Raw genomic sequence first — 16,277 nt, 5'->3', positions numbered from 1 at the left:
ACTGTTTTTGTCTCTGGTGACAATATAAGCACATATTGTTTTTAATCCATCCATGTGTCAGGGTGGATTGTGGGGTGGGGAGGTTTGGGGAAAGTCCACACAGGGCTGTATAGCTGTCAGCTGATAAAATCAAACTGTCTCCAACATTAACTGATCCAGATGTTTCACAATTTTCTCTCCCAACAACAGAAAACAACACAATCTTCATCTCTCTTAATATTTTCGGAGCATCTGGTAAACTTTACTTATGGCGACGCACAATCAGATTTGGCTTCATCGCCCTCTCGTATACCACCGCTGGCAGAGCACACACAAAAAAGAAACATTTCCCAGTGCAGAGGCGATTAGATCTGACATTTCAGACCTTAATTCTTCAGGGCAGACGTCAGGAGAGTAAATACTTAGCGGAATAAGATCATGAGTGGACCAAGGCTGATGAGGAAAACAGAAGGAGGCGGGAAGAATGACACTGATCTCATTCCTCAGCTGGTGATAAAACATTGGACTTCCCCAATAAATGGACACACCTTTGACTCAAACTGCTTCAGACAGTTTAAGTCCAAGTGGCCCAAAAAAGAAGTGTTACAGAAGTAATGTGACATGTCTAAATTTAAGTGTCTAAAACCGACTTGACCGATGTTATATATTTTGCCGAGTTGTGTATTTATATCATCCCAAACGTTTCCAACAATGTTGAAACCCAAAGACATCTAATTTTATTCAGGGTTACAGTGTGCTTCATTTGGTCGCCATATCTTCTTTACGTCAACTTGCATTTACTTGGATAGTGAAGGCATGACCCGCATAACTCTGCCTTGCTCTGCCTTTGATTGGCTTACCCTGACCTTCTACCCTAACCCTAACCATTCTCACTCCTCTGATCTAAACCTAACCAATCTAACCAATGAAGGCGACGAGTACTAGCCAATCCGACTGTGAGTAGGGTGCATGATGCCTTCGCTATCTTAGGAAATGCAAAGTTACCCCCTTTGGTTGCTCTAACATCGGCCTTCATTATGCGTAACTTTAAAGGAATACTCCAACATGATCAATATGTTTTTTGTGTCTGTACGTCCAGTGGCTGGGTCTCAGCGGTTAGCATTGCGGCTTAGCTTAGCGAATACAATTGAAGTCTATAGGGGGTCAGTAGCCTACTCGGTAAAAGTGAACAAATAAACGTTACAGAAACCCTGAAGCTGGCATTTCTGCACGTGCATTTAAAATAAACATGTTTAAACATTAATCCGAAAAACGAGAGTCCTTTTTAGTCGTTTTAGAAGAAGTTTGATACACGGAAGTATAGCATGTTTACGTCCTACGCTGTGATCCGCGGAGGGATACACCAGTCAGGGAAAAGGCACAGACTTCAATTGTATTCGCTAAGCTAAGCCACAATGCTAACCGCTAAGACCCAGCCACTGGACGTACAGACACAAAAAAGATATCGATCATGTTGTCTCGCTATGAAAATGATAGAGAAAGGGCATAACTCCCAAATTGTCGGAGTATTCTTTTAAGTCTTAGTAAAATGTAAATGGGTGAGTTATAAAAATATTCACCCGCGCAGTTGTCGTGAATTTTAAAATTAACCACAAAGACCAAAACCATTTTGTGTACCAGGCTGTAAACATATTCATTTCTGCTGTCAAGTTGCGCATTTTAACATGGAGGTCTATGGGGATTGAGTCGGTTCTGGAGCCAGCCACTAGTGGCCATTAGAGGAACTACAATTTTTGGCACTTGTGTGTTGATTTCATTTTTTGGCTACGTTTTTACCAATGAGGGCAACTCCCATGATCCCACGCTGCTTTGGGATGTCATCAACGTCCATCTTTTGTTAGTAGGTGAGTTTCCATCCCCCTCTTTTAATGCACATTTTCAATATACGCATAAAAAATGAGTACAAATGCCAAAAATCTGAAAATATCCCTCAATGTTGCAAAAAATGTTTGTACGGATGGGGGATGTGAAAAAATTGATTTATCGATAATAGGTACATGCCACTATGTGCAATGAGAACAAATTTAGCTCATGAATGATAAGGTATGGTCAGAACATACCGTCATTGTGTAGGCCACTGTGAGCTCTCTTCGTTGTCTGTGGATGCTTATGAACACAGAGCTGTTGCCAAAACTCTTCCAAGAGCACAGAGCTGTAATATAAGTTGTTCAAAACTCTGTATTTCCATGGTCCACTGTGCTCTGTTTTTATACGTCCATTGTTTCCCCTCATTTGAGGTTTGACTGGTGCTCTTTTAAAGAGTTACTAAATCCCCAAAGCAGTTTTTTTTTTCAGATGAAAACCAAATTATGTGGGTATTTAATATTGTTATCCATTGATCCAGGTCCAAGTCTTGAAGTTTTAGAGCACAGTATTTGAATCCAACATATTTTGTTATAAATATGGACAGCAACTGCCCTCTGTTGGTTGAAACACAGATATTGCTGTTAAATTGCTAATAGAGAGGCAGGTATCATACATGGTGGCAGCTATCGTCAGCAATCAACCTCCCCCTCTGCCCTCCACTCCTCCACACAGTACAAAGGAGTGGTGGTGTTTCTTTATTCCCACTCCCAGCTCTGCTTGTGTTGATACTTCACCTTCCAGAGACATTTTTCAGATTTCGAAGGTAGAGGCACTTCAGCCAAAACTTGGGCTTCAGTCACTCTTTAATAACACACACAATAAAAAACATAAGAGATAACCTAACTCTAACCCTACAAGTAACATGTAGAAATATAAGAACACCTTCGCACAATGACAAGACCCAACCGATTCCTTCATCCTTGTACTTAAGAGAGCTTTAAAGTCAGGCAGATAGACCAGGTCACGTAGTTTCAGCTCAGTGCGTGCACTAGGAACAGACAACAAAACTAAGTCTTGAGATCTCACACTGTAGCTACAATCAGATCTCCGTTCAAAGTACAAATGTTAGAAGGGAGTTTACCCAGTATGGCTTTAGAAGTGAACAAATACCAGTGACTGAGCCTACGTAAGGTCAAAGACGGCCATCCAGCCCTGGACTGAAGTATACAGTGATGAGTGAGGGGTTTAAAATTTGTAACAAATCTCATTGCACTATGAAATGCAGGATCTAACATGTGCAAACAATGTGTTGTCTTGGTGCTCCCTCCTCAGCAGTGGCACCTGACTGGAGAATCTGCACCACCTACTGCTTACCTTGATGAACCAACTCCCAGTATTTGCAGAACAGTCGTGGATGGAAATGCACATAAAATTGCATTTTCTTTTGCCAATTTTCTGAAAATTTGGTCGAAATCTGAACTTCATATGGACGCAAACCCACAATTGTTTTGACTGAGACCCCTAACAGTAGAAATGACTTGCTTTAAAATCATATTTGTAATCCTGACACTGAAGTTCATGTTGTTAGTATAAAAACAGATCAATCAAACTCACATATTTAGAAAATATGATTTTATTTTTTGCTAATGAATGCCTCTTTTCCAAACCAGTTATATTAATACCCCTCTTCAAATACAATAGCACCCGTAATTTCGTATTCTATGATGCAAGTTCACATTTAATACCTTGAGAGCTAAGTGCGTTAGTTGCTACCTGAAGAAAGTCTAACACAGGACTGAAGAACCAATAGAAACACTGTCTGACTCTGACTCTGAGGTGATCTACTGCCAGCAAAGAGAGGCAGCACTCTGTGCCATGACTGAAGAAAGAGCCTCTTTCACTCGGACCCTCGCATTGAAATTACAGCAGGAGATGAGCCTACGACCGTGTCCGCCTCTCAGAGTCTATTCCAGCTCTCCGCAGTCTGTGATAGTGATCTTCTTGGAGGTTCGCCCGGTCCGTGAACCGAAGGACTCTATTGTCTTGACCACGTCCATTCCCTCCTTGACGCTGCCAAAGACAACATGCTTGCCATCCAGCCTGGATGAAGAAAGAAGAGGATTATTATCACTGCCCCCAGACTGAGAGACAATCCATGATGCACCCAGCAGGGTTTGACTCACGGCGCACTGTTGGGTGATGTCGCTATTTCTGCAATGATTCTGCCATCATTCAAATCCTCATGAATCTTTTTTTTTTTTTTTTGCTTCCATGTCAAAACATTACAAGAATTCACAGCTTCCAGCAATAATTATATTCCCAGCAGTGTGGGGGAAAACCTCTGAAACAGCATTTCAACAATAACTGGACATCACTGACTACATATTTAAAAAGTTACAATAACAAACGCCATCCAAAGGCAGCAGAATTTTATACCAAAGCTATTTAACTGAAAGGAATCTCTGGGACAGATTTCTATTTTAAAAACACTGTATATATATTAAAAAACACTTTCTGTGTAGCTGAGGTGAGTACAGACTCTGACACAACACAACATGCTGATATCTGGACTGTAGATTGTGGCGGTGAATCTGACTGCTTTTATGATTGGGTCCTCCTGGGGAATAGGGTTGGGTCGATTTTGGCAAATCCGGTCCAGTGTACGAGCTTTAACCGGTTTGATTTTATGCAAACTGGCTGAACCTGTGTTGGTCATTATGACACATTCTGGCAAATCAGAAACCTGTGCCGACTGCGTCATGGTGCAAAATCCAACTTGTACTGCATTAGTTAAAAGCTATATGACAATGTGATTGACATAATATTATGTTTGTTTATAAAGGAGCCACAAGCGTCTGACAGGCTGTGAGCAATTTGTTGCCAAGCCAAGCACGGCAACACAAGATCAAATTACAGCAGAGGTGGGAGGAGGAACTGGTCACACGTTGTGTTGTTTACTAGAAAGTTTGTGTGTTTTCTGGGGGGACGAGACGAGACGTGGCCGTAGGGGTGTGCCATTTATCTTTCAGGATAATACCGGTATAATTTTTAATATAATAAGAAAAATTAATGTGGTGATACTAACAATATTTCAACTTGTTGTCATATTGATGTCGTATGTTATGCACGGAAACAACAAGCATGGCTGAGAGGAAAATTATAACCGACTCGGCAGTGGTTCCAAAAAGAGGAGCAGCTTCAGTAGTGTGGAATAAACTGTGGCGTCCTGAATGTTTTATGAACAGCCCCGTACTTCTCACACACTTTTAGCGAGTTACCGCTCAGAGGGAACTCAGTCAGCGGCTCCTCTGGCAGCAGCACGCGCTCTCTGTGTTGTCAAGTGATTTTAACCTAAACCTTTGGTAGCGTAAACCAAAATGACGCTCACAGCTCAACAAAAACGACATATATGTGAATGTGTGATAGTTGTGGTATCATAACAGCCTGTCACAGGTTACAGCGTGATGATTAGAGGAGAGATGGCAGAGCATAAAGGTCCAGGTGGAAAAATACAACTCAGTCATTTAGGATTTTACTAAAAGACGGAAATCACCTGTTGATTTATATATTTAGACCCCAGGGGACATTTATTGTATTTGGGAGCTGTTTAAATGTGTAATGTGTGGTAGACTTTATTTTGTTGAACTATTAATATTGCATACAGAACCTGAATCTCACTCTGAGTTACTGCTGTTGTTCACAAACTAAAGAAATGAGAGATCATTTTTGTTTTTACTGAATATTTGAAGGCAAACTGTGAAACTATATCACTTATTTTGTTGCAATTCTGTGTTCTTCAATTAATAAAATGCAAGTTAAAAGTTGGTGACAGTTTGCAAAAAGGGAGAATATCCTTTCACTTGAGTATTCAGTATAGTACATATCTGTTTTTGTTCAGGTTCGCTCATTGTACAGGGTCTTCACGTTTCCAGACAACAACTGATCAGAGCTCCGTACCAACTGTAACTGAATCAATCAGCACATACCACTCTGTTTTACTGGTGCAGATGAAGAACTGGGATCCGTTGGTGTTGGGTCCAGCGTTGGCCATAGACAAGATACCTACAATGCAACAAATAAAAAGGTATCATTTTGAAACATGTCATGCTTTAGCTTAAAGGAACATTTCAGCCACACAATGACTGTCTGTATATCTAGTAGTCATTCGGTGTTAGCTTGAATTTGGAAAGAATTTTTTTTCCTCGCATGCCTCCGCAGAAAACAGTGAACATACTGATTTATTGATTAATTGGGGACCATGTTTTAATTAATCTTAATCTTGAATTGACTTTTTCTCTGAGACGTGCCACTAAAACATGTGACAAATATTGGAAAAAACTGAAATCTTATTTAAATTTGAAGTGATCTTTTATTAATGAATTTATTTTGTTTGGATGACTTCGTTTTATCCCCCTCTGTACTGTGACAAACAGAAAAGACTTAAGTGCAGGACCGCTCCCTCCTTCACCCCGGCTTCCCATGAATCAAAGTCATGGCTCACACGGATCTTTGTGACATTTAAGGACAATCATGGACAAAAAGGATTCACAGTCCTTGATGCTTCAATGTAACCCTGCTTCTTTTCAGTTTTTGTTTTACACAATGTCCTTGCCTGTTGTCCTCGGGTTTGTCTCTTCTGTTCTCATAAAAACTATAAAAATTAAGTATGAAAAAAAGACACTCACTCACACCACTCGTGCAGTATAATCCAAGTCTCATTTATCCAGTCGTATGCTCAGTACACCCTCTTCAAAGCCAGACTAAGGTATTTAAATGAAAATGCATGTGTTTGGGAAATACGGCGCATTCGACTTCAAGAATTAGTCTTGGATTATATTGCACAAGTTGTGTGCGAGTTTGTAAACAGATGTTTCTATACAGTTTGCTGCTGTTAAACGAGGTCCCCAGTCAGTCAGTAAATCGATATGTCCGCTATTTTCCGTGGAGGCCTGTGAGAAAAACAATGTGCTCTTGACAAATCTCAAGCTAACACAGCGTGACTAACTGATTTGCTAACGGTCGTTTTGTGGGTGAAGTATTCCTTTAAAGTAAGTAAACATGTCTGCAGAGCTTTCTGTCAGCTCCGCTACACAGAGACATACGTACAAAACTCATTTTGACATGTCACAGTAGGAAAAGCTCTGGTGTAAATAATACAACAAATGATGACTGACTTCCATAAGCTGCTTCAGCTGCTACTAGTGTCAGAGTCCTGGTGTTGTGCACACTGCTGGCTCACTGGGACACCAAATATTAGGGCTGGGCGATATAACGACTATGTACGATATATCGATATATTTTCAAGCAAGGTACAAATTTAAACAAAGATTTTTAATGTTTCCAAACTACAATAAACTTAGGCCTGTTTGATACTTTTATACTCATGTTACAGTTTTGTGTCCTGTGCTACAAACCTTTAAACCTCCGTAGCTCCAGCGCTGTGTGCAGAGACGTTAACGTACAGCCCTGCTATCTATTTTATATCATTTTTCATTGACATGTTGTGCAGCTGTATATTTTCAAACAGGGGGAAAAATCCCTGTCTTTGCATGTTATTTTGATCACAGTCTGCTTTTATAAAAGTGCTCGTGACATCTCAAATATGGCTTTGACTTGCAACTGACATTAGCAAGGCCTTTGCTTTTCCACGCTTTTCCAAGTCAAAATGTCTGCTTTAAAAAGGCATACTGATCATCTTATATCAGGTCATTCAAACACTTGCTGCAAAATGCTGCCACCTAGTGGTGAAAACAAAGAAGACAAGCCATGTTATGCATTATTTCCATTGAATTACATTGTGAGTTCCCTTCTTTCAAAGATAAAATAGTGCACTGACAGCAGTCATGGCTTTTGCATGATTCTAAACATTTCAGTCAACATGTTAAATAAATAATCTCATCCTGGTGTTTCTTTGATTTTGGCTCAGGACAAAAATCTAATAGATTTTTCAGCATGGTTTCCAAAACCTCCTGAAAATCACCAGCTGATCCGTCTGCCACAAACGCTGCAGCTCTTCAAGTGTGATGCTAGGAGCATTTGCACTGTCTTGTGTAGTGTCACACTGCCCTGTGTTTCCCACTGAGCTGTTAAATCTCGTAATACTCCGACATGATTAAATCGCCTGTGTTGACGCTGCAGTTTGTGCTGCTCTGCCCTTTCTGTTGCATCAAAGGAAATACTGAGTTTGAATATTAATGGACGAACTCCCCCTGAACGTATGGAAGAAAACAGGGAATTCACTCTGCAAAGAGAATTTATCAAATTTGCTGCGACTGGTTGCACAAAACACCTGTGACTCTTAAGGATCAGTTTCTCCTTAACTGGGGGACTTACGCAGTTGCACAGAATTCCTTAAAAGGTTTCCTTGAAAGAGATTTTACAGTGCTCCGTGGAGATTGTTTGCTTCGCTTATGTTGCCTGTTACCATCTCACAAAGTTGGCTTATAGTTAGATGGTGAAAAAACAGCAAAAGAAAAGAAGACAAGAAAACCATATCAGTCGGAGGAGGAAAAGATTATACTTCTAGAGGAAAACAATCGCAGAAAGTACAAACTACCAAGTAAAGTTGACCCCCACATACCAGAAGACGACTGTAGGAAGAAACTGCAACAAAAATTAGTTTGGTCAAATCTTAAGTGTAAAATCAGAAGTGTATCAATCGGGTTCTCCTAGCCGCAGAAAACTCTTCTCGGGGTGTGTTTTCATTTATCACCATATACTCGGGCATGTTGCAGTTAAGATAAAGTCAGAGGTACCTTAAGTTTTTTTCTTCCCTTGCTTTGTTTGCTAAGGTCTTTTGTGCAACAGTCTAGGTCTTTAAGTCAGACAAAGACAAGGAGAAAACCATAAACACTTAAGTCAATATTTTAAGAAAACCTTAAGGGTGTTTTGTGCAACCAAATATATTTTGAGGACACCTTAACTAGGACTCTGAGTACAAGCTTTTACTTTGTTTTGTGTAACTGTCAGCATATATACAGTATGTGATGATTACCAGGTCCGGTGTGCTGCAGCTTGAAGTTCTCATCAGGAAACTTCCATCCATAGATCGACTTCCCTCCCGTTCCATTGTGGTTGGTGAAGTCTCCACCCTGATAAAATACCACATCACTGTCATCACACTGTAAAAACTGTGGGGCTGGACGACAAAAGGGACACAAAGGAGGAACAAAAAAAAAAGCCTACCTGGCACATGAACTGAGGGATCACCCTGTGGAAAATGGATCCCTTGTAACCAAAGCCATGTTCGCCCGTGCACAGCGCTCTGAAGTTCTCTGCGAGAAAGATTTGGGTCAGGTCAACACAGGTCGGGGGTTTCCTCGAGCAGGAACACCAGGATCCCTGAATGCACGACTACAGTTTCTCTAGTAAAGTAATAAAAGCAGTTCCCACACAGTTTCATGGACTTTTCAAGGACTCATAATTTTTTTTCCTTGCCCTACTTGCCTCCCTTTTTTTAAACATATCACATTGAAACTTTATTCAAACGTAAGTCCTTCTAGCTGGCACACATGGAGGGAGGGGTGTGGGGGGGGGGGGGGGGGGGGGTGATGAAGACACGTATGTGATGGTAAAACAAGCACTGTCACACAGACACATATTAAAGCTACGTTAACGTCACCAGCTTCAGAAAATAAATTTGCCGTTATGTTACATTACATTAAAGGTTAAACATGGAAGACTGCTGTAACAATTTCAATACACACAACAAACTTCCATTACTTTTCCATAACTTTTAATGATTTTTACTAATTCCATGACTTTTTCAGATCTGGAAAATGTGATATTAAAATTCCATGACCTTTCCTGGTTTTCCATGACTGTAGGAACCCTGTTAAAAGTGGCACTGAATGTCTGCTCAGATTCAAAATCTTGATTACTGTCTGTTTTCTTTGATCAGGTGGTTCATAATTAAAATAAAAACTGTTCACATTCTTGTAAGACAAACTTTAGCCTCACATTTGAGAGCTTTGGCTTCTTTTGTGAAAGTAAAGAGGGTTTCTTGTAGAAAAATATGTTAAGATTATTCAAAAGAAGGTACCAACATATGTATTTTTATGGCATTGATAGCAAAGTCAGGTATTGCGTTTGCTGTATCTCAGAGTTTCATACAATACCTAGCTGTAGTCTTTCTGACATGTGATGAACGTCAAGTCTGGTGTCACAAATAAGCTTTGGTGTTAATAAGGAAATCTTTCTGCATGACTAAATACAGAGTTCCTACAGTGTTCAAGATAACATACATGCAGACTCAAATTCCACATGTTCTCGGTAGTTTCCAGACCATTTTTGACACCTGAGTGCAAATAGCTTGATGTTTATTATGTTAATATATGATTTAAAATCCAACTGTTGACAAATATCTTACACTCTGATTTTTTATGCTATTATGTGATGCAGCTAGGTACAATTATCACCATAATGAATAAAGAATATTCTATCATTGTCGCCCCTCCATGTTATTTTGTTTCCTTTATAATGAACTGAAACTGAGTTGACAAAAGTGAAGTGATTCCACTTTCACAGCTTCTGTGCAGCCTTGTTTATTCACTGTGACTCAAATTTTCAGACAAAGATAATATGTAGTTGTAAGTGATGCTATGTATATATAAAATTCAAAGATATGGCTGCATTGTCTTTCACACTAATCTGGTCGTGAATGTCTGGATATGGTTCAGTTATCCAGAGCAGCAGTTATCAAGGCACCAGGGGCGGAGCTGTGAAGCAGGCGGTGATGTATACGTGTAAAGGAAGCTCTGCGCAGGAGGGTGCGTTCAGTCACACACCATACTTCTTGTCTTGCTTTTGATGTCATCAAAAGCAAGACCTGCACTGACCTGCATTGACTCACACAGTAGTAAACATTTGTGCTGCGCTCGCTGCTCCAAACACTGTGCCTGTATGAATTATTAATTTTAAGAAATGCATACTCAGTTCTCCTTCTTCTGTACTTATACAGACCTAGAAAACACTCAGATCAAATCCCATAGATTTCCATACTGCGTAGGAACATTGTGAATAGAAGTCCAGAGGAATAACAGTGACAGATTTGTCAGAGTCTCTTTATCTTAACACAGCCCTGCTTCAATCCTCATATGAGTTACTGACAGCAGAATGATCTGTAAATGAAGTCACACTTAATGAAATTACTTCCTCGTATGTCATATGATATTTTGGGAACAATATCGAGGGTGCATGTTGAATTTTACTGCTGTACACAAGAGTGTTTCTAAGCTTAGAGGACATTCAGGGATTAGCCTGGAGCACTGTCACAGGCACTATTTTTGGTAAACAACCCCTATTTTAATGCTTATTTACACATGCTGGTATCTTATATTAAAAGTAAAACATTGCTGTGAATTAATTTAGTTTAAATGTGAATTATAAAATGGTTGAAAGGCCACCCAGCACCCTGTCACAGGCCATATGCTTCATACTGCAGAGGCAATGTGAAGCTTCATAGAATAGAAATACCCAATTACAGGACTTGTACTGACCTGCTGTCTTTGGCACAATTTCAGCGTTGAGCTGCAAGAGAAAACCAAAAAGCCTCAGGGTCAGTGTGAACAGGTTGTTCTCTGAAAAACAGCCCATCAGTGAACCTGTCCTGACAGGACACGAGACGGTCTATAGGGAGTTTAGCTGCTGTAGTTTTAATTTCCATTCACAAACAAACATGAATAAATTGAAAGTGAAGCCATGCAGATGTGTGTACCATCTCACCTCAAAGGTTATCCTGCCGAGAGGTTGGTTATCTGCGGAGACATCAAAGTAAACCGTCGGGTTTTTGTTGGCAGCCACGGGGCCGTTGCTGTAGAGGCGCGCGGCGGTGAACGCCAGCGAACAGAACTTTATCCGGTTTGATAAAACAAACATTGTCAAAGAAAACGCGGCTTAGAGGACACACGCAGGACAGCAGTGAGCAGGAGTCACGCTCTGCACGCTTGGGTAACGGAGAGGAGGAAGTTTTTCTACAGCAACCGGAAGTACTTTTTCTCCAAGCGGTGCCGGTTAAAATCTCGCGAGATTTAAAGTTAACGGTAGTTTCACGGCTCTAAGTGTAAAACAGAAAAAGTAATTTTCTGTTTTTTGTTCAGTTAATTTTACAATCGGAAAAATTACACATTCACAAGAAAAGATGAGCGGACTCTAATTCGGATTTTATTTATTTATTTATTTTATCATCAAAAAATATCATGATATGGTTACACAATAAGAGGCTTTAAGAATATGACGGAAAATAAAACTAATGATGTGTTTGACAAATTTTACATTAACTGATGATACATTACTCTGGATCTGTATTACTTTTTTGTATTCTTTTTTTCTCTCTCTGTATATATGTACCCCTGGTATGGACATTTCTGTATGTACGTAATCTACGTCTCCTAAACATGTTCAACATATTAAATGAATAAATCAAAGCGTTATTAATTTTTATTCTTAAAAATATAATTAGAATGCATGCTATAAAATATAACAAATTAATTAGTCAGAGGGCAAAACCGGAGTTGGGATTGTTTTTTTTTTTGTTTTGTTTTTTAAATCAAGCACTATAACAATGTGGCACCAAAATAAGAGACCTTAAAAAGTAATTAAAACTAATTATGTATTTGCCAAGTTTCATATGAACTAATGATACATTTCTCTGGATTTGTATTATTATTATTTTCTTAATTTTATTTTTTATTAATATATATATATATATATATATATATATATATATATATATATATATATATATATATATATATATATATATATATATATACATATTTGGACAGTTTTATATGTAAATAATGTTAATATGCTTGTATTTCTTATATTAAGAATTTCTATTTTTATTCTTAAAAATATAATCATCATATAAATAGCACACATCTATAAGAATGCATGTAATAAAATATAATAAAATTAAAAAAAAAAGTACAAGGTCATCAGAAAACAACTTCTTTTTTTTTAAATTAATAACTACAGCAATGTGGCACCAAAATAAGAGACCTTTAGAAAAAAAAGGCAATTAAAACAAATTTGTGTTTCAGAAGTTTCTTGTGAACTGATTTTTTCCCTTTATTTTTTCTTTATTTTTGTTTTTTTATTTTAATTTTAATTTTCTTTTTTTTTCTCTGTATATCTGTATGTGGTATGGAGAGTTTAATATGTAAATAACGATAATGTACCTTTGTTTCTTAAATTATGAAATGTAAAAACAAAATCACTGAAGTTAATGTTAATTTTTATTCTTAAAAATATAATCAGCATATAAGTTGCACACAGCTGCAAAGAATGCCTCCAATGAAATATGAAAAAAAAAAAGAAATTGACAGAGACATCAGAAGTCATCAACATCCTGCACCACAGTGGCTTTTCTTTTAAATGTCAGGGACTTAAACTCACTGATGCTTGTTTGTCATTTGAGTGGAAACTATCAGTGTTGTTTACCTTTTGCAAAAACCAACCAGACAGTTGGTTTCACAGAACTTGCTGCTTGCTGCAGCTTTACTTACTGAGTCCAAAGTGGTTGCTGTGGTGCTGACGATTGTATGTAGCTGCTAATGTGCATGAGGTGGTTGATACAGCCTGATGTATGGCAGTGATACTCAAGGAGTGATACCCCATGGAGGGCCAAATCTGGCCCTCCATGGGGTGCTGGGTGGCCCACTGACCACTTTCTAATTCACAATGACAATACACTGATTCACACTGGGATGTTTTTTTGTACTTAAATGTAAATAAGGTGCCAGAGTGAATAAAAAAGCATCAATATAGATCATGTTCATTAAATAAGAGGTCTAATGGCTAATCCTAGAAATGTCCTTGTGTACACCTGACCTGTGCAGGGTTGCTGTGACTGAATTTGCGTCTTGGTAAAGACGAGTGACGACAGATGTGCTGGTGTGTCATTTTCCATATGACTTCTAGATTCAAGAAACGTTCCTGAACCACAAACTATTATTGTTGCTAACACGTTAGAGACATTAGACGTCCTCACATCGACTCATAGATGACTTACCAACACTTGCCTTACATCAGCTGTGAAATGCTCGTGGGAGGGTGAAGACACTCCCAAAGTTAAAATGTGGCTTGGCTGCAATGTGAATGCTCTGAGGTGGAGACAATTAGATATATTAGAAGTGATCAGTGATGTAACACACATGGGGTGACCAACATCTTCTGTCTTTTCAAAAACGGGTGGTAATTACAAAAACACCCGCCTGAAGAAAATATTACGGACACTCAGCGCCCATTTTGGATTAGAAGTGACACTGTGACGACCCCTCCACTCCACTAGGTGTGCCTATTTTCCTGGCTGTTCTCTTTTGTTGTGGGTTAAGGCAGAAGGTCGTCGTTGACATCATGACATCATTAAACAAAGCAGCTTACATAAACCCAAAGCAGCAACAACAGCCTACCTACCAAACTCGTCTGTCTCAACAAAACCAGATACCAGCTGAATCAAATCACCTCATCAGCACATGCAACCAAGCATGATTGTCCACTGCAAGGGAAGTGTTATAAAACATTAATGTATAATATGTTTGAGGAAAATTCTTTGTGATATGTTTCTTATATCCCATTTATTTAAAGGGGCAGTGTGTACGATTCAGGGGGATTTAGTGACATCTAGTGGTGAGGATTGGAAATTGCAACTAGCTGAATTAGAATTATCCACAGAGGTCTCTTCCTCTCCAAAACAAACAGACCCTGTAGAAACACTGAATAAAGCAGGTTCCTCATGAAACTAGCATTACTGCTGCATGCATCAGTCAAGTTTCTCTTACAGTTCACACCCATGTCTGAAAACATGGATGATTCACAGACATCTTCAGCCCGGCAGCACAGAAGATCTGTACACTCAGCTCAGTTTCAAGGTGAACACCCAAGATTAGAGTCACCCATTCGGTATCTGACTAAATGTCTCCCCTTCTGTTCCTCAGATATGACGATGAATAACGACCAGAAAAGTGTTACTGCAGAACATTATGATGTCACAGTGAAGCTGACCTTTGACCTTTTGGATATAAAATGTCATCACTTCATCATTTTATCATCTTGGATATTTGTGTGAAGTTTTGTCATAGTTAGCAGAAGATTCTTGAGTTCTGGCACAGTGATCTTGACCTTTGACTATTACCGCCGCAGAGGCATAAAAGTAAATGTTTTTCCAACGCTCTCAGCTCAGAGGGGCTGATAAGTATGGTGGCCGATGCAAAAGCATGGCAACATGAACGGCCCTATCTTGAGCCAGTGTTTGGTTCGTCCATTCTGGGCTACTGTAGCAACATGGCGGCGCAACATGGAGCTCTCCGTAGACAAGGACCTGTTTATTACGTTATAAAGCGACTCATCCAAGATAATGAAAAAAGAACAATTCTTATTTTAAAGTGTTTATACACTAAACAAAACATCTTATCCTATCCTATGTTATCTTACCTTACCGTATGTTATCTTATCTTACCGTACTTTACCGTACTGTATGTTATCTTACCTTACCTTACTGTACGTTATCTTATCTTACTGTACCTTACCGTACTGTATGTTATCTTACCTTACCTTACTGTACGTTATCTTATCTTACCGTACGCTATCTTTTCTTACCGTACCTTACCGTACTGTATGTTATCTTACCTTACCTTACCATACGTTATCTTATCTTATCGTACGCTATCTTATCTTACCCTACCTTACCGTACTGTATGTTATCTTACCTTACCTTACTGTACGTTATATTATCTTACCGTCCATACCTTAGCATACCATATGTTATCTTACCTTACCTTACCATATGTTATCTTATCTTACCATACCTTAACTTACCTTACCTTACTGTGTTATCTTACCTTACCGTACCTTAGCTTACCTTACTTTATCTTACCAAATGTTATCTTATCTTACTGTACCTTACCTTACTGTACGTTTTTCTTATCTTACTGTATCTTACTTTACCTTACCGTATGTTATCTTATCTTACCATACCTTACCATACTGTACGTTTTTCTTATCTTACTATATCTTACTTTACCTTACCGTATGTTACCTTACCTTACCATGTTATCTAACCCTACCTTACTGTGTTATCTTACCTTACCATACCTTAGCTTACCTTACTTTACCTTACCATGTTATCTTATCTTACCGTACCTTACCTTACTGTACGTTTTTCTTATCTTACTGTATCTTACTTTACCTTACCGTGTTATCTTACCTTACCGTACCTGAGCTTACCTTACCTTACCGTACGTTATCTTGTCTTACCTTACCTTACCGTGTTCTTATTTTACCTTACCTTACCTTACTGACCCCTTACCATTATGTTATATCTTACTTTACCTTACCTTAGCTTACCGTACCTTATCTTAACGTACCTCATCATACTGTACCTTACCGTCTCTTATCTTATCTCATCTTATCGGACCTTACCGTACCTTATTTTATCTTATCGTACCATAGCTTATCAGACAAGATTAAAA

At 38.8% G+C, this 16,277-nt stretch overlaps 1 protein-coding gene across 1 annotated transcript; it reads right to left on the bottom strand.

The window, feature by feature from the left end:
- Positions 1-3,423: 3,423 nt before the first annotated feature.
- LOC126399595 (peptidyl-prolyl cis-trans isomerase A-like) lies at positions 3,424-11,775 on the bottom strand. The gene is made up of 6 exons (XM_050059674.1): positions 11,530-11,775; positions 11,304-11,334; positions 8,992-9,080; positions 8,801-8,897; positions 5,793-5,868; positions 3,424-3,906 (listed from the first exon to the last, which is right to left on the bottom strand). Exons 1-6 carry the CDS (start codon positions 11,680-11,682, stop codon positions 3,771-3,773), a joined length of 582 nt encoding a protein of 193 aa, XP_049915631.1. The 5' UTR covers positions 11,683-11,775; the 3' UTR covers positions 3,424-3,770.
- Positions 11,776-16,277: the final 4,502 nt, after the last annotated feature.

The sequence above is a fragment of the Epinephelus moara genome, chromosome 13 (assembly GCF_006386435.1).
Source record: "Epinephelus moara isolate mb chromosome 13, YSFRI_EMoa_1.0, whole genome shotgun sequence".
Classification (NCBI taxonomy): Eukaryota; Metazoa; Chordata; class Actinopteri; order Perciformes; family Serranidae; genus Epinephelus; species Epinephelus moara.
Note: the sequence above shows the minus strand (reverse complement) of the source record. Positions and strands in the feature narration are given on the sequence as shown.

Coding starts and splice junctions, on each gene's coding strand:
- LOC126399595 (XM_050059674.1), bottom strand. CDS start 11,682: ATGTTTGTTTTATCAAACCGGATAAAGTTCTGTTCGCTGGCGTTCACC. Junction 9,081..11,303: donor AATTGTGCCAAAGACAGCAG/GTCAGTACAAGT, acceptor TCTTTCTCGCAG/AGAACTTCAGAGCGCTGTGC. Junction 8,898..8,991: donor TCCCTCAGTTCATGTGCCAG/GTAGGCTTTTTT, acceptor GTATTTTATCAG/GGTGGAGACTTCACCAACCA.